This window comes from Manis javanica, chromosome 1 (assembly GCF_040802235.1).
Source record: "Manis javanica isolate MJ-LG chromosome 1, MJ_LKY, whole genome shotgun sequence".
NCBI classification, from domain to species: domain Eukaryota; kingdom Metazoa; phylum Chordata; class Mammalia; order Pholidota; family Manidae; genus Manis; species Manis javanica.
In genome coordinates this window covers 88,473,769-88,498,060 of record NC_133156.1, presented here as the reverse complement: position 1 = coordinate 88,498,060, position 24,292 = coordinate 88,473,769, and the positions used below count along the sequence as shown (strand labels likewise).

Here is a 24,292-nt window from a genome sequence, read left to right as displayed (position 1 = left end):
TGTAGTTCTTGTTCAAAGGCCAGCTGTCTTGAGATTCAGGAAGAACTGAGGTTTTGATTCAAGTCTGAAGGTTGCAGGAAGAAAGCTGATGTCCCAGTTTGAAGGCAGTCAGGCAGGAAGAATTTTCTCTTACCTGGAGAAAGGTTAACCTTTTTGTTCTATTCAGGCCTTCAACTGATTGGTTGAGGCCCACCCATGTTAGGTGGGCCTCCTTTCCTCAGACCTATTTAAATGTTAATTTCATTCAAAAACACCCTCACAGAAATATCCAGGATAATGTTTGAACAAATATCTGGGTGACACATTCCTTTAACCATCACACCCTGTATTAGTTTCCTAGTGCTGCACAAAGATATTACCACAAAGTTAGCACTTGAAACAACACATATTATCTCACAGTTTCTGTGAGTCAGAATCCTGGGGATGGCTTGATTGGGTCCTTTTCTTAGGGTCTCACAAGGCAGCACAAAGTGTTCACTGGGGCTGTGGTCTCACCAGACTCAACTGTGGAATGATTCACTGGTAAGCTCACTCAGGTTATTGGCAAAATTCAGTTGTTTGAGAGGTTTAGTTTTTTGCTGGCTGTAGCTGGAAGCCGTTCTTAGATCCTAGATGCCACCACAGTTCCTTGCCAAGGGGGGTTCCCCAAGATGGCCACTTACTTCCTCAAAGCTAGCAAAGGAAAAAGAGACTCCACTAAGAAGCTAGTCTTATGTAACTGAACCACATAATTATATGCATATAAACATGTACATCTTGTCACTTTTGCCATATTTTATTGTCTAGGAAAAGTCACAGGTCCTGCTCACACTAAAGGATAGGTAGTCACACAAGTGCATGAACACTAGGAGGAGGGAGCATGGGAGTCACTCTAAGTCTGTGTACAATTCTCTGTTTAGATTCAAGATTTGCTAACATTTTGCCACATCTGCTTTCTCTCTCTTTCCATATATACATACATGCATGCACACACACACACAAGCCACTGAAACTTTGAAAATACAGCTCATCCTTACCCTGGACCAGATGGAATTCTTAGTTTCTAATCTACTAATCTTTGTCAGGGAATAATGATTTATTTTGTCTCTGTCCAAAGCATACTCCTAAGTGGCAGGATGGGAGTAACCAGCTAGGCCTTGGGAAGGTGGGGTTTTCTTCCAATCACAGTGAGTCCTCTCTCACTGTCCTCACCCATGCAGGCTGGTGTCCATCCACAGTCCCCTCCATGGATCCTTTCATTCTCACACTGTACCTTCTCTTGACTCATGGTCCCAAAAACTTCCACATACTGATGCCTTCACATCTATATCTCCTGCCAGCCTCTTGTGTTGGGCAACAGGCTGCAGAAACAGCTGCAGGGCCACTCAACATCTCTGTCTGCTTCAGAGGCACTTCAAACCCCACATGTCCAAATGGTGTTAGGGGCTCCCTGCTTGCTTCCTTTCTGAACTCCCTCTCTGGGATCCAGCATCCTTCTACTTCCTGGTCTCTCAGGCTAGAAATTTTGGAATCATCTTCACACTCTTTTTCTTCCCAACTTCCAAAACAATCACCAAGTTCTGTGGATTCTGCCTTCTAAAACTCTCTGGAGATGCCCCTCTCCTGTCCTCTCCACTGTCACCTCATCAGCTCAGGCTCTCAGTGTCTCTCCAGGAGGCTGTTTTATCTCTCTGCTGCTGCCTCTTTGCCTCTGGTCTTGCCCCTCTCCAATCCAGCCTTGCTCTGTCTTCCAGCATGCTTTCGGTAAAAAGAATATCTAAGATGATTCAGATTAATTACTGAGATTAATCCATTACTCTAAATTCTTTCATGACTGCACATGGGGCATGGGATAAAATGTAAACTACTTAGCAAGGTTCTATGTGGTAATCTGGCCTCTCATTTTCTAGCTATATTTTTGCCATACTTCTTAAACTTTATGTTTCAGCAACCTTAGTGTTCTATTTTTTGAAACTTCCCACAATCTCTACTTTTCTTCCCAACTTTTGCATATCATTTTCCTTGCTTGGAATGTCCATAGTTCTTCCCCTCCTATCACTCTCCAGTGTTTAACCACCTGAAAAACTCCTCCTCATCCTTCAATTTCATTCAGCTCAGGTGTCACTTCTAAGAAGCCTCCTTTGAGCTGAGGTTCCCTTGTCCATATTTCATACTCTACCTGCTAACTTGTGCTTTTGCACCATTACTACTTGCATGTTTATTTCTCAAACAGACCATGAGCTTGAGATCAGAAACCATATCTTGCTTATGTTGGATGCCTAATGCTGTGTAACTTATCGCAGATGCTTAAGAAATCCTTGATGAATTAAAGAATGAATGAAGGAATCTGAATGTTGAATCTGCAGTGGGGCTGCAGGTGGGGCGGTAGGGGCTGTGTTTTCAGATACAATCTTGTTAGATCCTGGATGGCCAACTCCGTGGGGACAGATAATGCATGTTATATTCACCTTTGGTTCCCATTGCTAAGCACAGTGCCTGAAAAGCACTCAATAGGAGCTTAATAAATGATTTTTGAGTGAATGTGTGGTAAGTCTGTGGACTAAGGCAGGTGCTTCTATTGTAATACAGTTGAGGACCCCAGGTGTGGAGAGGTTAAGTACCTGTCCAAGTGTTTTGGACCAGCTACACCTCAGAATGCCTGCCCCGCCACATCGTTTAGAGAAGGATGGAAGTTGGCTGCTCAAGGCATTTGACTGGTCAGGGGAGGTCCTTGTCCTACAAGCAGCCAATCCTCATTGGGCTATTTTAAGACCTGACTTTAAAAGATAAGCTGGGACAATCATATTATTGCTTGAAAATTTGAATTAAGAAACAGAGAAAATGAAGAGTTAGTAGTGGGATCCCAAACACAAACCTTTTGAGTGGTAGCCTGGAGTTACGAAGGGAACACTTATGAAATCAGACACAGCAGGAAGAAACCACAATTATCAACCAGTGGAGCCCCCCTGGTTTCCCATGGCCTTCACATTTCAGTTTCAATTTGTGTTTGTATCTTTACAGTTGACACACTGTCCCACCCAACTAGATTAGGTGGTGATTCCAGTGGGGATTTGCTTTTTGCAACTAAGATTATTAATGAACATTCCCAGGTGGTCACAGTATTGAAACCCAGGCATTCTCTCTGGCCAGCACTGTTACCACTACTTTACGGTGAAGGGCAGTGTTTGTGCCGATTTTAGCAGAGGGCCATGAAAAAATGATGCATATGAAATGTACTTAAATGACAATGAAAAAAACTATAATTGTGAATGTGAGTGGGTGGAAACAGCCAGTGAGGCAAACCAAATCCCCTCTCAATTTAAGCTAGATTAGTAGGAGGGTCCCAAGAAACAGAAAACAGGCCTTTAAGGGAGTGCTTATTTGTACAGGCACCCTCTTTTTCTGCTCTCTTTTGACCCAAATCTCTGGGAATTCAGGCCGACACCTCCTACCCCCTCCAACTGTCACCTGGGAAGGGCCAGGAGAAGGAGACAGGTGCCACCCACGCACGTGGGCTTCTGCCCTTCAAGTCCCAAGAATGCAGAGTGCAGAGAATGCCAAGATCATGGTTTCTATCCACGTGTGGCCTTTTGACACACAAGTTAATGAGTATATTCCAGGCACAAACTGTTCTTTCCCACGAGCTCTTTCTGCAGGTCTTCAACGAGACAATTACCTTGTTCTACTTAACAGAGTGACTCAAGGACGGATCTGAGGGCTGGCTCATGTGAAGCCTGGCTTGTTTTCTTGCCCTCTTCCCTGGCTTTAGAATTTGTGTAGAAAAGTCAGAATACAAAGCTCTGAAGCTCCCCAATTGCCCCCCCACCTACATGCCTGTGGGGGTCACAGGCTCTCCAATGCTCCAGGCGGGCACTCTGCACTGCTTTTCAAGAGCTGAATGGGCAGGTCCACGACTCTGGACAGCGACAATGGTGAGTCCATTGGGGTTTACTCACCCCCTCATTTCTCTGAAAAGATGCTTCTACTAGACAGTTACCTACCTGGGAGTCACATTTTGAAACTGACCGAAGAGAGCTTATCTTATAATCAACATTTCCGAGAAATCACTCACAAACCACAGGTTATGAAAAGAAACAGATCATGACCAACTATATTCAATGTACACTATTGTCAAAAGTTTGTAGAGTTGAAGGCTAGCCCTCTGAATATTTTCAGACTTGATTTTCCAAAGGAATGCTTTTTGAAGCTGTAAATACCTGGAGGCACTGATAAAAAGCAAGAGGGATAAAAAGCAAGTAGGCTATGTCCTATTGGAGCTGGATTTCAGGGGTATAGGGGAGACAAGCTTAAAAGCTGGACTTCACTTTTCATTTTTAATCAAAGCTCTGAAAATCACTAAACTATGGAGACGGAGGTGTCAAATTAAGATCCAATCGCAAATAAAAGATCTCCAGTGTGGTTGACATTCTGTTTAGACTGAACCACAAACTCTTTAAGAAAAGCATCCTGATAGATCAACAAATATAACATTTGTGCTTAAGAGAGTTGCCTTTTTTTTTAAGGTTTCTAATGTGAAAAGGAAGTATCTCCAAGGAGGCATATAGCACAATCACATTTTTTTGTTTTGATTACTGTGATAGTTTGCTGGGTTAATTTGGACAGGCTGTGGTACTTGGTTATTTACTCAAACATGAATCTAGATGTTGCTCTGAAGGTATTTTGTAGATATAGTAAACACCTACAATCAGTTGACTTTAAATAGATCACCCTTGACAATGTGGCCTAATCTTATCTGTTGAAGGCTTTAAGAGCTAAATTAGATTTTTCAGAGAACTTCTGTCTCAAGATTGCAACATCATCCCTGGCTCAATTTCCAGCTTGCTGGCCTGCCCTACAGATTTCAGACTTGCCAGCTCTCACGATTGCATGAGTCAATTCCTTGAAATAAATATTTTAATTTAGGTATATCCTATTGGTTCTGTTTCTATGGAAAACTCTGACCAATACGACATTTATGTACCTGAGTAATAGCTTAAGTTTTTAAGATGGAAATTCAGAACTGTTCTGTCTAGATCACTCTGCTTTCTGCCCCTCTGAGTTTATACTAAGTGAACTGACTATATCTTAATTTGAACTCAAATGCTACGAAATGAGAAAGATGTTCAGGTTGTCAGGCTGGCTGGAGAGGCATGAGACGCACACAGGAGAACTCTGGGTGGTGAGAGGACGGGCAGGGAGCATACACTGAGGGCCTGCAGTGTTCAGACCCCATCCCCTTACAATCTGGAACAAAGAGCTTCCAGAAGTAAGTTTTGAGGACAGAATGTGGAGAAGTCTATGTTACTAATGGCCTACTAGGGAACAGTCTTCCTAGTCTAGATGGAAAGGTCAAACAAGAATATACCCCACAACAGAAGAACACTTTTATCAAATATAATGGACATAGGCAATAAGAATACAAGTAATACAGAACTATGACCCAAGCCTAATGTGCAATGTTAAAAAAAGGCTCTAAATGATAAAATTATTTCCATGTGCAAAGAATGGTATTACTCATTCTGAGACCTATCTCTGCCCATGAATGAGTCACTTTCCTGAAATATGGAGTTCTTTCCTAAGACCTGAACTCTGTGTATATTTCTCACAACCACAAAGAACAATTAGCATTAACTCCAAACTTTTAGTCTCCTGGTTTCCAATGCCTCAAGGACCCACACTAGAAACAAGATGCATTTCCAAACAATCCAGCCATAACTTATTTTTTATTAAGGTATTATTGATATACATTCTTATGAAGGTTTCACATGAAAAACAATTTGGTTACTACATTCACCCATGTTGGGTCCCCCCTATACCCCATTGCAGTCACTGTCCTTCATTGCAGTAAGATGCCAGAGTCACCATTTGTCTTCTCTGTGCTACACTGTCTTTCCCACGATCCCCCCACACCGTGTGTGCCAATCATAGTACCCCCACAATCCCCTTCTCCCTCCCTCCCCTCCCCTCCCCTTTGGTAACCGCTAGTCCCTTAGAGTCTGTGAGTCTGCGGCTGTTTTGTTCCTTCAGTTTTGCTTTGTTGTTAATACTCCACAAATGAGGGATATCATTTGGTACTTGTCTTTCTCCGCCTGGCTTATTTCACTGAGCATATCCCTCAGCTCCATCCATGTTGTTGAAAATGGTAGGATTTGTTTCTTATGGCTGAATAGTATTCCGTTGTGTGTACGTAGCACATCTTCTTTATCCATTCATATACTGATGAACACTTAGGTTGCTTCTATATCTTGGCTATTGTAAATAGTGCAGTTATAAACATAGGGGTGCATATGTCTTTTTGAATCTGAGTTGTATTCTTTGGGTAAATTCCAAGGAATGGGATTCCCGGGTCAAATGGTATTTCTATTTTGAGTTTTTTGAGGAACCTCCATACTGCTTTCCACAATGGTTGAACTAGCTTACATTCCCACCAGCAGTGTAGGAGGGTTCCCCTTTCTCCGCATCCTCACCAGCATTTGTTGTTCTTAAGTCTTTTTGATTCAGCCATATCTCTTAATCCCAGAACAGATTAAAAAATAGTGAAATGGGGGAAAGCAAAAGTCAAGTTGTAAGCCTGGTATTTGTCTCTTTCCCTTTATGCATGTAGCAGAGACTGGCTAGATGTTTGTCAAACCTGTTTGCACTTCCTTTTGGTCCACAGCTAGACTACATGTCCTAGCCTCCTGCTATTTGGGTGTGGTTACATGACAAAGTTTTGCCCAGTGGAATGTGCAGTGTGTGTGTGCCACTTCTTAGGCTGCCCCCACTCCCACCAGAACCCACACGTGAATCCCAATGCTCTTTCTCCTCTTTGACGATGACCTTGGAAATCCCTAGTGGAAGACAAGCCATGCACTAGGAGCCTAGATCCCTGAATCACCATCTAGAGAGCTGTCTGCTGAGCAGAAGCACTTGGACTGGACTTGATGTGAGCGAGGAATAAAATTCTATTGTGCCAAGTTATTGAGGTTTGGGATTTATCTGCTAAGGGAATGAATCCTTAACCAGCACAGGAGATAACAGCATGCTTTTCACTTCTAATGTACTGCAGGGTACATGCACATTGCTTGGTTTAATCTATTGGGGATATAATTTATAGCAATGTGGCCAATAAAATGAAATGCCAGATGAACCCCAAATGTAGATGTCACATAGAATTTATTATGAGATTGAATAGGACAGAAATTAAATATGACATTTAAATTCCGGACTCTAGGGTTCTCCCCCGCCTCCCCCAAGAACTGTGTTGGTATGTTGTGAACTTTTCATGTGCCACATGATCTGAATACTTTTTATCAGCTTTAGAGAGTAGAGCCCCTAGTAATGTGGGAGGAAAGTGGATGCAGAGTGACTCAGGACCATGGGAAGCTGATTATTTCCTCTTTAGGTATTTTGTCTTCTTATGTGTTCACTTAGGACACTCGGCCACCAAATACACAGGGAAAAAGAGGTAAGTTAGCAGGGCATTCCACTCAGTCCTTACAGAATACAACCAACTAAAGAATAATTCATTAAAAAGCTGAATACTGATTCTCTTTTTTTTTTCCAAATAGTTTAGTTGTAACTTGTTTAAAATCTGTACCTGATTTTCGTAAAGAGAATTATACAGGTTATGAGGTTCCAAAGATGACACACAAAATTCTGTTTGACTCATTTTTTAATCTATCTGCTTACCTATCTGGTCAATATTTTTGAGATGCTAGACATGTTGAGGGAAGACAAAGGTAAATAAGATAGTTTCTGCTTTGATATAGCTGGCAGTCTGGCAGAGAACTTGGCACCTGATGGAGGTGGACCCTGATTAACACCTGCCCTCCCTTGGTAAGGCCTTGTCTTTGGTTTTGGGAGTCTGGAGGTAAAGTTTCTTCATTGCTTTCCCTCTGCCTGGAGCATCTCGCTGCCTTCCTCCTGATTCCCAGTCACCATCTCTCTATATCCTTCAACACCAGGCTCAAATCCCACTTTAAAGTGGTCCACATGTCCTTCATAGGAAAACAGATCACGTGTGGCCCAAACAGTGGCATACTCATCCGCTACGAAAAGGAACAAACTAGTGAGACATGGAACAAATGGGTGAATCTCAAATGCTGAATGAAATATGCCAGGCCAAAAGGGTACATCCTGCATGATTCCATTCATGAGTTTCATGAATAGGCAAAAAATAATCTATGAGGAAAAAACCCAGAATAGTGGTTGCTTTGGGGGGTTGGGAATTGACTAGGAAGGGGATGAGGGAGATTTCTGGGGTGAGAGACAGAGGTTTGGGTCATATAGGCACATGCTTTGCCAAAACCTGTAGGATGCATAAGATCTGCATTTTGCTATGTAAATTTTACGCCAAAAAATATAAACAAATATTGAACTATGATATGTAAGCTGAAAAATCTTGGGATGAAGCATACTGACATTTATAAGTTGTGGATGCATCAAAATATAAGATGGATAGATGGATGGATGGCTAAATATGTGATGATGCAGAGAAAGCAAAGTATTAATGATAGAATCTAGGTGATGGGTAAAATGGGTGTTAAACATATAATTCTTCCAACTTTTCTATGTGCTTGAAATAGTCATGATAAAATGCTGACGTGGTGGGCGGAGGGAGCATGAAATCTCAAGTTTAAGTCTTGCTAATTTACCTGTCAAAGAGGACTGACAGTGAAGAACCAACCTGCAGGCAAACTTTGGCCCTTTGAAGGGGCTATGGTCAGGGCTGAAAAAGTCTCATTCAGGGCCGTTTCCCAAATGACTTTGGCTGGTAGGTGCCTCTCCAGTCTTCTGAGTTCCAGCATCAAGTCTCCTCATTGCAGACTAACCCTCTTCCTTCAGGGTGTATCTGGGTGTGTCCTATGGCTCTGGAGTGAAGAAGTAGAGACTACCTAACATTTGTCTTCCGGTAAATACATTTCACATTTATTTTGATTACTGACTGCAAAATCATTGCAAATACTGTTATCACTATGTGATTTTGTTCTTTTTCCCCTCTGAAGAATAAAGAGGTTAAGAAATGTCAATGTACTGACAAAAACTGCCTGGTCCTCATGAGGTCTCCTGGGGATCAGAAAGGGCAGGAGCAGATAACTAGAGATGGTCACTAATGCACTTTTACCTTTGTCACAGATTAGCCCAACTTCATGCAGAAGGTTTCTTTCCTTTGTGTTTGGCCAGAGGCTCTATATTCCCCTTCATGAGCAATCTTTTCATTAGAGAAGCTCTAATTCTATTCCTGGTACTCATTTATGTTTTTTTTCTCTCCCAACTGGAACATCTTTGACCACAAGGTTCAATCTTTCAAAGCACATTATTTTTCTGAATGCTTTCAGGAGCTGGCCAGCCAACCTTTCCTTTCACAGTCATGTTGCTTATTAGGTCATTTGCTGTATAGTTTTTAGTTTATTAAGTATAAAAATGCATCTTGTTATGGGTCACCCGTTCTTGAGTTTGCTTACTATATATCTGTTTGAGCTACTGATATTAAATACTTCCATATGTACTTTATTACATATTTAATAAATGAAAGTCTTTAATTCTTAATCTACATCAGCAACATGTAGGTCTAACCTTTACAATTTTATCTTCTCCAATTTCATTTATGTTGACTTCATGTGATTTGCTTTTTGCTTTTGCTTCACTTAGAGGTCTTCAAGATAGTAGGTAAAATTTCAGTCCCACCCTCCCCGCTTAAGAGCACAAAAGCACTCTGTCACTTACAACCCTGAGTAGGCTTCAGAGTCACCTGGGGTGTTTAAAACACAGCTTCTAGGATCCATCCCTGATATAGGTATACTGGGGATGGCATTTAGAGACACACTGCCTGTTAGGACTTGGGAATATTACCTAATTTCAATGTCGCAGAAACATAAAAGGTGCTAAGCTGAATATTTAGAACATGTTTTATTAATTACATTTTTGTCTTAAATTATGATCACCTTATAGTGCTGTTTCATAAATCAATCTGGAAAAAGCATGACTTGATTCTGTCTTGAAAGATGAATAAACTGAGAAAGCCTGATGGTTTTCTAATAACTGGCCTTTGGAAATTTGCATGATCCTTGGCTGATTGTATGTTTTCCTTTCTACATTTTTAAACCATGGAGGTCATTTCCTGTATAAGTCTTTGGAATTTTATGTGAGGAGTTCAAAGAGTAACAGGAGGCCAGCACTTACAAACTAGTGCAATCTCATATTAAGGAATAATTGTTTTTATTAAAGAAATACATGAAAATGGTTAAATTAAATGCCAGGTGTCCTCTAGAGACCAGGTGTTTTCCATTCTCTTAAGCTTTTCCTTCAGGTGTAGCCTTCATGGTTTTTTTTCGATTATTTTTGGTAGTCTTTCAAATGAATGCATGTATTAATACATGTAGTTTTGAAAGACTCTTGAAGCTTACAAAAATCCTTGGCAGTCTCCTGCACCACTCCTCCCAATTCCTCAGATCAATGACTCATAATTTTTAGTGGTTTCTTCTGTTTTTTTCCCTCAAATAATCATTTTGTCATTTCTTGTTTTACTTTACACAGTATCTAGGGATTTCCTCATATAATAGATGAGACTTAGTTCTTATACCACTATCCCCACTTTTCGTCTGATATTGTCCCCAAAGAGTTATCAGATTTAGGGGTATCTTAGTCCATTCGGTTTGTTATAACAAAATACCATAAACTGGGTGACTTACAAACAACAAACATTTCTCGCAGTTTTGAAGCCTGGGAAGTCCAACACCAAGGTGTCAGCAGATTCAGGGGCTGGGGAGGCCTTGCTCCCTACTGAGGGCTCTCTTCTCACTGTGACCTCACATGGAGGAAGAGGCAAGATTTCTCTTGGGTCCTCTTTTTTAAGGACATTAATTCCATTCATGAAGGTGCCACTCTCATAACCTAATCATTACCTGAAGGCTTTCACCCCCTAATATCATCACCACCTTGGGGTTCCATCTCTTTTTTTCCCTTTAATTGAAGTACAGTTGATACCACTATTATATCAGTTTCAGGTAGACAAGTGCTTCAACAATTATATACATTATGAAATTCTCAACATGATAAGTGGGTCCATCTCTTTGTTCAGGACTAATTACTGGAAGTCAAAGTTCTGTGTCAAACCCGGAATATTTTGAATTTTAATTGATATTGTCAGCTTACACTCTTAAGAAGGCTGTATTAGTTAACAAGGCAGAAAATGCTCTTTCTTTGGATACTAATCATCTGGATCATTGCTAACAGGATGGGTAAAACATGCTTTTAATTTTAATTTTTTAATTCTCTGAAGTTTAGTTCTTAACTTACTAATTTTGATTTCTAGCAGTATCCATTTTCAATTCATTATCTCTTTGAATTTCTTAGACACATACTTGTTATTAGATCACTCTTATTTGCAAAAAGCAGCCTATTGTTATCATTTTAACATCCCATGGTATCTTAGTGTAGACCAGAAACAGAGGTTTTAAAGGTCTCAGACCTTGTCTTTTCACCATCAAAGAGGGAGTCTCCTCTCTATTGTCCCTATGGAATATACTGGAGCTTTTAACCGGATTTCCCATAAGAGTGAAAACAACTTTTTTCAGAAGTGTAATATACATAGAGTAATTAACAGTCCCTATTTTGATCTAATTTTCTAGTAATATCGGGGTTCTAGCTCTTTTGTTTATTATTTCTGACCTTCGAACAAATCTGTCTGGGTCCTATTTCTATAGGTCCGGGTTTCAGCTCATGATATCAGGGAACTCTCCCACTTTGGTGTCTTGGTAGATGTGCTACCCGAGGCAGGTGCTGGTCCCTGCTGGGCATTCAGACAGTTACAGCAAGAAATACTTCAGAAATGGTATCCAATATAGTCTAGTTAAGATTAATCATAAAAATAAATGCTTAGAAATAATTATCCATAGATCTGAAGTCAAGAGAAGTCTTTTTTTCCTTAATGTTAAAATACGTAATTGGAGGAGAGGGAGAACAACTTGAAATAAAACCCAAATTATCTTCACATTAATTGTTCTTTTCATATACTTCAAATTTATACTTAATGCCTTTCTCTTCCTGGACATCAGAAAGAACACCTGGGTATCTGTAGAAGAAAAATATGTAGTATAGTTAAATAATTTATCAATTAAAAAGATAGCTTCCTTAATTCTCAGCCAAAAGGCAATCAATAATGCATAAGGTAAACAGAAGTTTTTCCTTCCTTTTTTCTTCATGCTGGTAAGCCACTATTAAATTGGGTGAGTATTATGCAAATATACTATGTATGCAAATGGAAACAAAAAATTTCAAACTATAAAGTTAGAAAATAAAATGTGTAATTTCTCCTCTGCCTTTCCTTCTGGATTAATTCTTCTCCCAAAGCTAACTACTGTTAGCAGTTTCTTTTACCTTTCCACTCTATCACCCAGCTAATACGAAATTTCTCAAGAACATTTTGCAAGTCTTACACTTGATATCAAATTCTTCATGTGAGCAACAGAAAACCACTGCCTTTAGCTATTTAGAGAAGAACTGAAGTTATATGCCCTGCATGGGAATAGACTCCTGACTTCTGTTTAAATGGACACCAACTACTATAATTCCCAATGTGTGGCTTACTACAATCCTTTAACTAGAATAACTGTTTCTATCTGATCTATTTTACTCCCTAACTCTGACTTAGGTCTGTGTTACCTTCAGCTTCCAGCTCAAAATCCAGGCCTTCCGCTGGGTATATGCCAAGAAGTAGGAATGCTGGATCATATGGTTATTCTATTTTTAATTTTTTTGAAGAAAGACCATACTGCTTTCCTTTGTGGTTGCACCATTTTACATTCCCACCAACAGTGCATAAGAGTTCTAATTTCTCCAAATCCTCACCAACACTTGTTATTTCTTCTTTTTTGATAACTGAAATTGGGGTCTCGGAAAGACACCTGCACTCCTATGTTCACTGCAACACTAGTCACAATAGCCAAGATGCAGAAACTGCCTAAATGACAACTAACAGATCAATAAGGAAAATATGGCATACACACACAATAGAATATTATTCAGCCTTAAAAAAGAAGGAAATCCTGGATGAACATGGATGAAATTGGAGGACATTATGCTAACTGAAATCAGCCAGTCACAGAAGACAAATACTACATGATTCTACTTATATGAGGTTATCTACAACAGTCAAACTCACAGAAACAGAGAAGGGTGGCTGAAAGGAGCTGGGGGAAGGGGAAATAAGAAGTTGCTATTCAAAGAGTATAAAGTTTCAGTTATGCAAGATGATGACATTCTAGAGATTTGCTGTACAATACTGTGCCTACAGTTAACAATTCTATATTGTATACTTAACATTTGTTGAGAGCAGATCTCATGTTGTTTTTACCACAGTAAATTTTTTTCTGCTGGAAAAAATCCACCACCAACAAAAAACTAAGACCCAGGTCTTCCACTGAAGGCTGTACTGGCCATGCCAATCTCCAGTCCAAGGCTCGGCACACTTCCTCAGTGCTGTGTGGGCTGAACCCCAGCAGGCTCTAGGGGAGGGGAGGCAGGGATACCTGCCTTGAGCCAACTTGGGTTTGACTCTGGTTCCACTGTGTGACACTTGGCTATCAATAAAAAGTCTCCATCCTTGTAAAGAATTTAGCATTGTGAAGAAGTTCCCTGTATTAAGTACTCTATAAACGCTACCCAATAATATCACTGTTTTGTCCCCTTTAACTATTTTCTAAAACCTTTGTAGGCAGGGATAATAAAGGAAAAAATTTAAATCTCTTATGATATTCAGCACAAGTAATAATAGATATTAATCTTAGAGGTTATGCCATTTGGAAAAAATAAGTTAAGAGACATGAAGTAACAATACATAATAACATGTAAAGGAAAGAAACAGGTGTTATCGTTTGAATAATTTGTATTTCAGAGAAAGAAGCTATGTCTATATTTACTAACCATTTTCTGAGTTGTTTCTCTTCCACAGTTTTGGTAGTACAGTGTTTTTCTCTTCTTAAAGAAATGATTTTATTTATTAGGCCAACTTTTAACATAATTTTAGTTTCTTTGGAATGAGTTACCTAAAGCAATGTTGACATTTGTGTGTGTGTGTGTGTGTGTGTGTGTGTGTGAAAATTTTCAAGAGTATCAAGACTGTCAGTAACAGAAAAACAAAGTATGAAAATTATTTCTAAAACCATGAATAAGTTAGAAATAATTCTGCTATTGGCTGGATATGGTCACCTGCCATAGTATTGATGTTAATTTTCTCTGTGAAACTAAAATTAATTCTGCTTAAGATTAATTTTATTTTCTACAATATTCACATATTCAGTATGTTTTAATAATGATTATTAACTACCTCATAATTCCAAACTTTTCTGAAGAGCAAACTTTTCTGAACTGCCTAAGAGCCACGTTTAAACTGTGAGGTTAAGTCTAATAGGACTTGGAAATACCTCCTGTTTGTTAAGCACTACCCAGGTAGATTCCCCTCTAGAATCTTCAAGCATTAAGAATCCAATAAATGTGAAAAAACCTAAGATCTGAACTGATAAAGCATCATGAGAATAATACACAGATGATTTGATGGAAAGTCTAAGATATAGGTAAATGGAGTTCTTCAAACTGCATTTACAAGAAACAAGTTATCTATAAGAAACAAATTACAATTAAAATAAAATGAAGACTCTATAGGAAGCAAAGGCTCAGGAGGAGAGGAATGTACAAATAATGTGGACAAATATACCAGGATCCTGTTGAACGTCAGGAAGTAAAGGAAGCAGGAACATCAGCCCACCTAAATCCTACTTCCAGCTGTCTACTGAGAAGGGGCATCTGTTCCAGTGGCAGCCAACTCCTGCCTCAAAGGCCTCTTCTGGTCTTTGTCCTCTTTGACTGTATGGTCACATGGAAGGCTGTGAACTACAAGGAGAAGCCTGTTTGGGGCTCATTAAGCAGAAAACTGCTGGTATAAAATCCTTGGGCCTGCTGGTTTAGTTGAAGCCTAGTGTGAAAGAGTCTGATACAGAAAGATTTCTTCCAGGCAAGATGAATGCAGGCAGAGCTTTAGAGGACAGGCCAGCTCAATGCTGTCAAAAGAATGACTGTATAGGCAATGACCCGTGGGGAAAACGGCCGACACAAAGTACTTCCTTTAACATCTTACCGCGTTAAAATTAACTCTTGCTTTCAGATTGCCACTACTTGGTGGCTTCATCTACATTCTAACTTTAGTTAGGCCAACTTGTAACATAATTTCATGTTTCTTTCTGCTTCACAGTAGTCCTCTTTCATCTTTATTTCATGATACTAGTGCTTTTATTGCCAGGAAGTATGGTGTTAATAAAAGATACTGCATTTGATCTGAAACCTATATAACCACCAGAGGCCTACAGATAGGGATAACGTGGAGATGGGGGGTCCTAATCTAAGTGGTAGCTGTGGGGAAAGAAGAAGGGGGAAGAGTTCATTTCTGGACAGTAGGGAGCAATTCTAAGTCCCCTAATGTACAGAAATTTGGAAAGAGAGCAGCTCAGGAATTAAACAATGTTAAAGACTTCCAGGGACAAATATATTCTTTTTGTTTACAGGGTTTCCTTTTTCTCTACATCATGAAAGACTGATTTCCTCTACATCTCCCCCTTAGGTGATTTTCTCTGTCCCAGGTTACAGAGGCTGTTATTATGGTGGTACATGTTTGAAAGTAAGATGACCATTAAATGCTTCAATGGAAAAAAAGGCTTTTCATTTTCTTCAAGAGCTTTGATTACAATGTTCATTTCCGAGCCAGTTTCCTTTGATTTCAGCTTTCGATAGCAATTTTCTATCTAAATCTATACACCATTAAAATTTTCTAAGACATTTAATGAAGAACTAATACCAATTCTTTACAAACTCTTCCAAAAAACAGAAGAGGAAATAGAGCATTTACCGACTCATTCTGTGAGGTCAGTATTATCTTGATGCAAAAACCAGGTGAAGCCATTACAAAAAAAAGAAAACTATAGATCAATATCCCTTATGAATATAAATGCAGAAATCCTGAACAAAGTATTGGCAAACTGAATGCAGAAACATATAGAAAGGACATGTCATTTACCAACATTTACCCCAGGAAAGCAAAAATAATTTAATGTGAAAATCATTCAATGTAACACACCACATTAATATTGTTTTAAGTGCATTTATCTTATTAAAGACAAGAACACACGATCACCTCAACAGACTCAGAAAAAGCATTTGACAAAATCCTATACTCTTCATGATGACAATACTCAACGAAATAGAAATAGAAGACATCTTCCTCAATATGATAAAGGGCATGTATGAAAAACCCACAGCTAACATTGTATGTAATGGTAAAAGACTATAACTTTCCCTCTAAGAGAAAAAGGCAAAGATGTTTCGCCCTTGCCACTTCCATTCAACATTGCACTGAAGGTTCTATCCAGGGCAATTAGGCAAGAAAAAGAAATAAACATCCAGATTAGAAATTAAGAAGTAAAACTATCTGTATTTGCAAATGATATATCCTGAATATAGAAAATCCTAAGGAATCCACCAACAATTAGAACTAGTAAATGAGTTCAGCAAGTTTTCAGAATGTAAAACCAATAAATAAAAATCAACTGTATTTCTGTATATTACCAATGAACTATCTGAAAATAAAATTAAGAAAAAATTTCCATTTATAATAACATCAAAAAGAATAAAATACTTAGGAATAAATTTAACAGTAAAGTGTAAGACTTGTATACTGAAAGCTACAAAACACTGCTGAAATAAATTAAAGGAGACCTACATGAGTAGAAAGAAATGTTCATAGTTTGGAAGGTTAAATATTGCTAAAATGGCAATATTCTCCAAAGTGGTCTACAGATACAAGGCAACTGCATTATATCACAACCCTAGCTTGCTTTTTGGCAGACTGACAAGCTGATCATAAAATTCATATGGAAATGCAAGAGACACAGAATGCCCAAAACAATATTGAAAAAGAACAAATTTGGAGGACTGGAGGACTGATTTCAAAAGTTATCACACAGATACAGTAAGCAAGACAGTGTGGTACTGACATACACATACAGACAAGTGGAATAGAACTGAGAGTCCAGAAAAAAAACCCTCACATTATGGTCGACTGCTTTTTAACAAGGGTGCCAAGACATTTCAATGGGGTGAAGAACAGTATTTTCAACAATTTCAGTCCAGTGCTAAGACAACTGGATAGCCATTTACAAAGGAATGAACTTGTCCCCTTCTTTACATGGTTGATAAATTAACTCCAACGGATTACAGACTTAAAACTATAAAACAGAAGAAAACATAGAAGTAAATCTGTGAGCTTGGATTAAGCAGTAGTTTCTTAGGTATGACACCAAAAGGACAATGACAAAAGAAAAGACAAATCGGACATCAAAAATAAAAACCTTTGTGCTGCGAACGGTATCACTGAGAAAGGGAAAAGATGATTCAGGTATTGGGAGAAAATTTGTGAAGCAAGTTCTATGGAAGAACTTTTACACGGTATACTAAGAGAAAGATCTAAGAGAGACCACACATTATTTTATTCTGCTTATATGAAATGTCCAGAATAGATATATCTACAGAGGCAGGAAACAGATTGTTTCCTAGGGCTAGAAGGGGAAGGGAGTGGAGAATGACTGTATATGGGTAGGGGATTTTTTTTTTGGGTGATGAAAATGTTCTAAACTTAGATTATGGTGGTGGTTGCATAACCCTGTGAATAGTCTAAGCCACTGAATTATATACTTCCAATGGGTGAATGTGGTGATGTTTGAATCATGTCTCAGGGAAGAAGAGAGCCAGAATGGTATCTGCATTAAGCTATCAAGGATCCTGAAGGGTAGTAGTAACTTTGTAAAGAGGTCTGATTGAAAGCAATATGAACTGGAAAGGTATTTAATATGAAACTGATTCACACAGTAATCTAATCTTTTTGTTAACAGCAAAGAGAAAGGTAAGAAGAAATGAGGGGTATCAGTGATCAATAATCATATAAACAGTATAAGATAAAATCTATAGGGTGCAACAGCAAAATACAACTGATTTTTATATAAAGAAATGTGAAATCACTAAGTGTGATTTCTAAGTAGTTACTTTTGGTGACTGGAAGCAAATGCCTATACTTAAGCTGTTTAGAAAACTTTTAGAGTTCTTATTAATTTTCAGTTTTCTTTAGAGCTAGTTAAGAGCCCAAGAAAATCAGTCACACACTTCATTTGATTCAAGGCTATACAGAATAACAGACTATTACTCTAAAGCTTGGTCATCCATTTATTCAGATTGAATGTTCTTTTAGGAGTTATTTCCACAAACAAGCTCACACCAAAAGAATAATGACTGGATTCAACTGAGTGTATTTGAAAGAACGTGTTAAAAGCTAGTCTGAAAGTGCTGATATAATTAATCTTTTACTTTTACTCTTCATAGGAAATAGCTGAAAAGTGCTTTTAAACTAAAATGCTGAGTTTTCAAAATCAGGCAGTTTCACACTAACATCACTAGTACATAGTTTTTTGAGTGTGGAGCCCTCACTAAAGCTGTGCTCGGTCTGATCCCTTCTGGCCTCCCCCTTGCCCTCAGCTCCCACGGTGGCTTTCAGGCTCAGGGAAGATCCCACCCTCAGGTCTCTGCACTATCTGTTCCTGACTCCTGGGATGCTTTTCTCTGCTCTTTGCATGACTGACTTCTTGCCATTTAGAGTTTCACGTAGACATCACTCTTCAGTGAGGACTTCTCAGACTGTAAGATATTTACCACACCACAGTATTTTAGTTATCCATAGAGCAACTCTTTTGTTATTTATCTATCGTTTGCCACCTTCCTCCTCTCCTACAAAGAATGTAATCCTCTGGAGAGTAGTAACAAGTCTGTTTTGAACACTTTATCCAGGACCCTAGGACAGTGTGTGGTGCTAAACACAGATCTCATAGAACCAACTAACAACTGCTCTCTAGATTTCAGTAAAATCACTAAAACTGGAACATTCCCAAGTCTGTTAAAGCAGATTTCCAAAACTTCCTATCATGTTCGTCTAAAGCACATTACTACCCCAAATCCTATCTGAAGAGATACCTCTTTCCTATAGTTCAAAGCATGAAATCAGAAAGTGTTTCAGATTGACAATAGTTTACTTACTCTGGAAGAAGTTTATATTTCTCCAAATCAATTTCTGGAAAATATGTATCGCTTTCAAAATCTTGCATGATCCTTGTTACAAACAGTCTAACATGGCCAGGCTTGTTCATTGCTTCCTTTGAAATAAAACAAAACTCATCAATTTCCTCATCAATGTGTGTCAAAAGAAATAGAAACTTTAAGATTTTTGTTTTAATTACACAGTCAAGTCTGTACTATATAAAGATATGCTCCATAACTTGTTACCTCTAAAGTATGTTATTTAAATATCCTATTCTTTACTTTGGGGCCCTGCAAAGTAGGCCTTATGTTGAGAATGGGACTAATCATCAATGGCTATGAGAGTTGAGTTTTAAATATATTCTGGCTTCTAGAGTGCTTACATTTCTTTTTTTTATATAAGCATTCAGTTTTGTCTTTTTACTTTGGTGGTTTAAAAGAACCCCAAATTAGTTACTCCATAGAGAAATTCACATATGTATATATGGATAACACAGTATAATTTCATGAAAACTTGACTACTTAAGATCCCAAGGGCATACTTGGTACACTTATGTATAACTTAATAATACTTTCATTTGTTAGGAGGTACTTACAATGCTAGTAGGTAATTTATTCTGCCTCTTGCTGCTAATTTGTATTTGGCCTTTTAGTTAATGACTTTTCTAACCACTACCTAGAGTACTGGTGATAGTTTCTACAGAAAAAACTACCCTGGAATGGATCTTCAAATTCTAATAATAGTCATGAGTACTAGGCAGTTCCAAGAAAGCATTCTGATTTTGAAAAGATTATAGGAAAATCTATTCGAATAGGTTATAGGAAAAACAAGATGTGCCATGCAGAGAGGCATGTAGTAGCCATGCAAAGAGCAGAGAGGAGCATCCCAGGAGTCAGGAATAGGTAGTGCAGAGACCTGAGGGTGGGAACAAGCACAGCATCTTCCCTGAGCCTGAAAGCTCCTCTGGGAGCTGGGGCAAGGGGGAGGCCAGAAGGGATCAGACCAAGCATAGCTTTAGTGAGGGCTCCATGCTCAAACAACTATGTAGTTGTGATTTTAGCATGAAACTGCAAGATTTTGAAAACTGAGCATTTTAGTTTAAAAATAGCTTATAGGAAATAGAAAAAAAATAGAAAAAATAGCTTATAAGAAAAAAAATAGACACACACACACACAATTTCAAGTATTTATCCTTGTAATTCCAAATAAGGGCAAAGAACAAATTTATTTTTAACACTCTAGTGTATATATTAAATAATTTATTCTCTTGCCCCAACCAAATAAATATTCTACCAATTCTTACTGTATTAAAAATTAGAAAAATTGAGCAGGACCAACCACAACAGCATCTGAAGGTCTGGGTTAAAGTAAACACTATATGGCAAGCCTTTTCAGTAAAAGGTCAGACGGCAAACATTTATGCTTTGTGGGCCATATGGTTTCTAACATTTGTAGGCAAAGTAGCAACAGACAATATTAACCCAATGGGTGTGGCTGTGTTCCAATGAAACTTAACACTGACCGGCTGGTGGGCCTGGTTTGACCCATGGGAAGATAGGTCTAAATGTTCTACAAGCTACTGGGATGTGAGGTAGGTGGATAATACAAAATTATCACCTGGTGGTTCTACTTATTATTTACTTACACACAGATGTATCACATTATATAAATGTATTTAATCTTAAGTATTTATATTGTTTAAAGAAAACACTTTCAAGTGAATATGGTATTAAATCACTCAAAATGAATACTGAACAAAATAAAAAATAACTTGTTTTTTAAAAAAATTCATTCTTGGCTGAAAGATCAAAGGGACATGTCCATTTTCTGCCTAATATTAGTGGAGAAAATAAAAGGTTGTAGAAACAGGAACCTAAGCAATGTAGTATTTATAATCTCATCTAAGATCCTGGTATATACCTCTCCTTTCTAACATAATTCCAGTGTACATATATTACCACACGTCACTAAAGGGTAGGGGCTGATTTTTTTCCTCCCAGTAAATCTTTTATCTTCCAGCAGTGTTTTAAAGGAACCAAAATAGTCTATTTATTATCCTCAAAAATTTTGAAGGCTGGAAGTCAGTTGATATTAAGAAAGAAGAATGTTTTCTCTTTTACCTACTATTTTCTCTTATGATATGAAATCATATAATACTTTTCCCATGCCCTCACATCATATGAAAATTGTTGAGGGGAAGTTTTCTGCTTTTAACGAATTCATACACATTTAGTCAGTGTATATCAACTAAGCACCCCATCCCTTTCTCAGTAGAAGACATACTTATCCTTGAAAAAGGGGATAACTCAATGTACCAGGGCACATCCAGGGAGTAGAAAAATGCAAGTACGATTCTAATGGGAAGATTTAGAATGTTTTTAAAATTGGAAATCCTTATTTTCAATTGAAAATAAGTGGGTACAGCCTTAAAAACTTACTTTATACTTTATTTGGTTTGCATAATAGTCTAAAAAAATGAATTAATTCAAATTGACAATATGTATAATTTATAGTGGAACCTCCATATTACTTTTACAGAGGTTGCACCAATTTCTTTCCCACCAACAGTGTAGGAGGGTTCACATTTCTTCACATCCTTGCCAATACTTGTTATTTCTTGTCTGTTGGATAGTGACCGTTTTAGCTGGTGTGAGGTGGTATCTCAGCTGTGGTTTTGATTTGCATTTCCCTGATGATTAGCAATGTGGAGCATCTTTTCATGTGCCTATTGGCCATCTGCATTTCTTCTTTGGAGAGATGTCTGTTTAGGTCCTCTGCCCATTTTTTAATCGGATTATTTGTTTTTTTTGGTGTTGAGGCAGAGCTCATGGCTTAATTTCTTAAAAAATTCAGATCGCAAGGAAACTGACAGAAAAGTGGGATAGAACTTTTCTTTATATTTAGAGGTATATTTACTTACTTTATAAACAGAACTGCCGCCTATTATCCAAACCATGTCTACTTTATTTGTTAATTCTGGTTCTTCAATAAGTTTTAAGGCATCATCCAGACTTTCAGCAAGAAAATCAGCTCCTTGTGGAGGTTCCCTGAGGATAAAAGCAGCAATTTCTAGAAAACCTATTCATACTTGTCCAAATAATCTGAATAGGGAAACAGTAATTATAAAACTAAATCATAAATTTCAAAAAAATTTTTTTTAACATTAGTATGGCCTATGACCAATAATTCAACCCACATTTCTGTACATATGGTCCACAAGGAATCAAAAACCAAAAACACTTCTGATATCTTGTGATATTTGTGGTGGGAAAAAAACCAGCTTAGTAGTTGTTTCTGGAGGGACGGAGTAAAGATTCACTGGGAAGGGACATGAGGGAACTTTGTAGGGGTGATGGTAATGTTCTGTATCTTTGATATGTGGCTATATAGATGCATGTATTTGTCAAAACTTAGCAAATGTACACTTAAGACCTTACATTTCATTGTATATAATATTTATCTCAAAATAATAAAACTAAAGAAGATATTAACTCTAAGGGTATGTATGATGAAGTATTTAGGAAAAAATATTAATGTCTGCAGTTTACTTTGAAATGCATTAAAAAAAAAACTAGAGCCATTGATGGATGGACGATAAAGGAAGCATAGTAAAATGCTAATGGTAAAATGATGTGGTGGGTATACAGGTGTTTACTGTAAAGGTCTTTCTGTATGTTTGAAAGTTGCATGATAAAATGTTGGAAAAAGAATAGTATGTTTGATTAGTTTGGAATGATCTTCAAACTGTTAATATGTGATAAGTGGTGAGTAGAGAAAGGATTTTCATGTTTCAAACAATATAGAAATGGATGAAGCATTAAAAAATGAGCATATTACTTCTGTAATTAAAAATCCAAAAAGGGTAAAATTAATTAAGTTCAGGGTTGCATCTTCACCTTAATCTCTCCCAACCCCTACAACTGTTTTTTTTCTGGGGGGTGGGGTCAGGTAGGGTTACAATGTCCTTTATAAATGAAGAAACATGCATAATTTGGCATTCATAGTAACTAGACAGACAACAGAAATTACAATTCAATGTCAAGTTCGTAGACCGATGCTTTAAAAAATTATGTAATTGCCTTTAAACTAGTATTATAATAATGATTAAGAACTAATGGGGACTATTTATTCTCTTGGCTGCATCCTCCCTCACCTCCTTGATATGTATTTTATTTACTTCACTGTGTCACCTGGAGTTAAGAGAGCACAAAGAATACATTTTGACTAAAATATGGAAAAAGACATGGAGGCTAGGGTAGGGTTAAATGAGCTGAGGGATCCTCTATGTTATCAAGGCTGTTGCAGCAACTAGGTCAGACTAGGCTGTTCAGGAAGAGAACTGAATCTAGAAAAAAACAGATCTGGAGTAGGTTGTCTAGTTAATAATAAAAAAGAAAAGATTAGAATAACTGAAACAGAATCAAGGTGGTTTTAGTAACTGAATGTTGAGATCAGGAAAGATGACAGGAGATAGGGTCTTATGGAAAATGGTGATTTAGGAAGTGAAATATGAGGACAACTGGAAGATATGTCCTAGAAGTTGGTAGATTATAGAAAAATGATTTAGAAGTTAGTATAAATGGTTGGTGTGTACTTCAAAGAAAGGGACAATCATATTGTGTAACAATGGCTTAAAAATGGTTCAAGTGATTAAGGTGAAGACTACTTTACCCTTGTGTATTGAGTCTGTAAGAGAAAGGATTCAGATTTTATAACAAAGACACAGAGGAAATGCTTCTGCAAAATGTTGCTACTTAGTTTAGAAATGTTACATAGTAAACACTGGACCTGAGATAAATAGAATAAGGAAAAAGTTGAGCTAATGTTTATTAGCTCCTTTACAGCACAAATCCTAGAAACTAAGGCAGCACAAACAGGATATAGCAGGAGGCAATACTGTTACTCACTTCATTGCTAAATTCCTCTGGTAATTATCTCAGACCAATAAAAATTGGATTCTCTGACAAGGGAGAGTTGGTATATGGTAGCATAAGTATTCTGTGTAAGAGGCATGTGGTTACCTTGCCTCTAATCTGAGGGTGTTCCATTTGTCAGAGGGTTGGCATAAGGATTGAGAGTAAACACCCAGAACAGGCACTCTGCTGATACTTCCATCCCTTTCCTTATAAACCCTTTTCAAGGGAGGCTGCTTTTCAGCTGATGGATAGTTATATTAGAAACAAAATATCTAATACTTATCAA

General features: G+C 37.9%; 1 protein-coding gene across 5 annotated transcripts in view; it reads right to left on the bottom strand.

Annotated features, from left to right (window-relative positions):
• Positions 1 to 342: 342 nt before the first annotated feature.
• The window catches only part of DHFR (dihydrofolate reductase), a 31,642-nt gene continuing 7,692 nt past the window's right edge, over positions 343 to 24,292 (bottom strand). For 4 of the 5 annotated variants that reach the window (XM_017659327.3, XM_073234587.1, XM_017659326.3 and 1 more), the window contains 3 exons: positions 22,011 to 22,137; positions 19,090 to 19,205; positions 9,856 to 12,034 (listed from right to left, as the gene is read on the bottom strand). In XM_017659327.3, the coding sequence (XP_017514816.1) occupies positions 11,956 to 12,034; positions 19,090 to 19,205; positions 22,011 to 22,137 (322 nt within the window). In that variant the 3' untranslated portion in view covers positions 9,856 to 11,955. Of the gene's footprint in view, positions 673 to 9,855; positions 12,035 to 19,089; positions 19,206 to 22,010; positions 22,138 to 24,292 lie in introns of those variants that run through there. The other variant, XM_036999857.2, reaches the window with a different exon arrangement.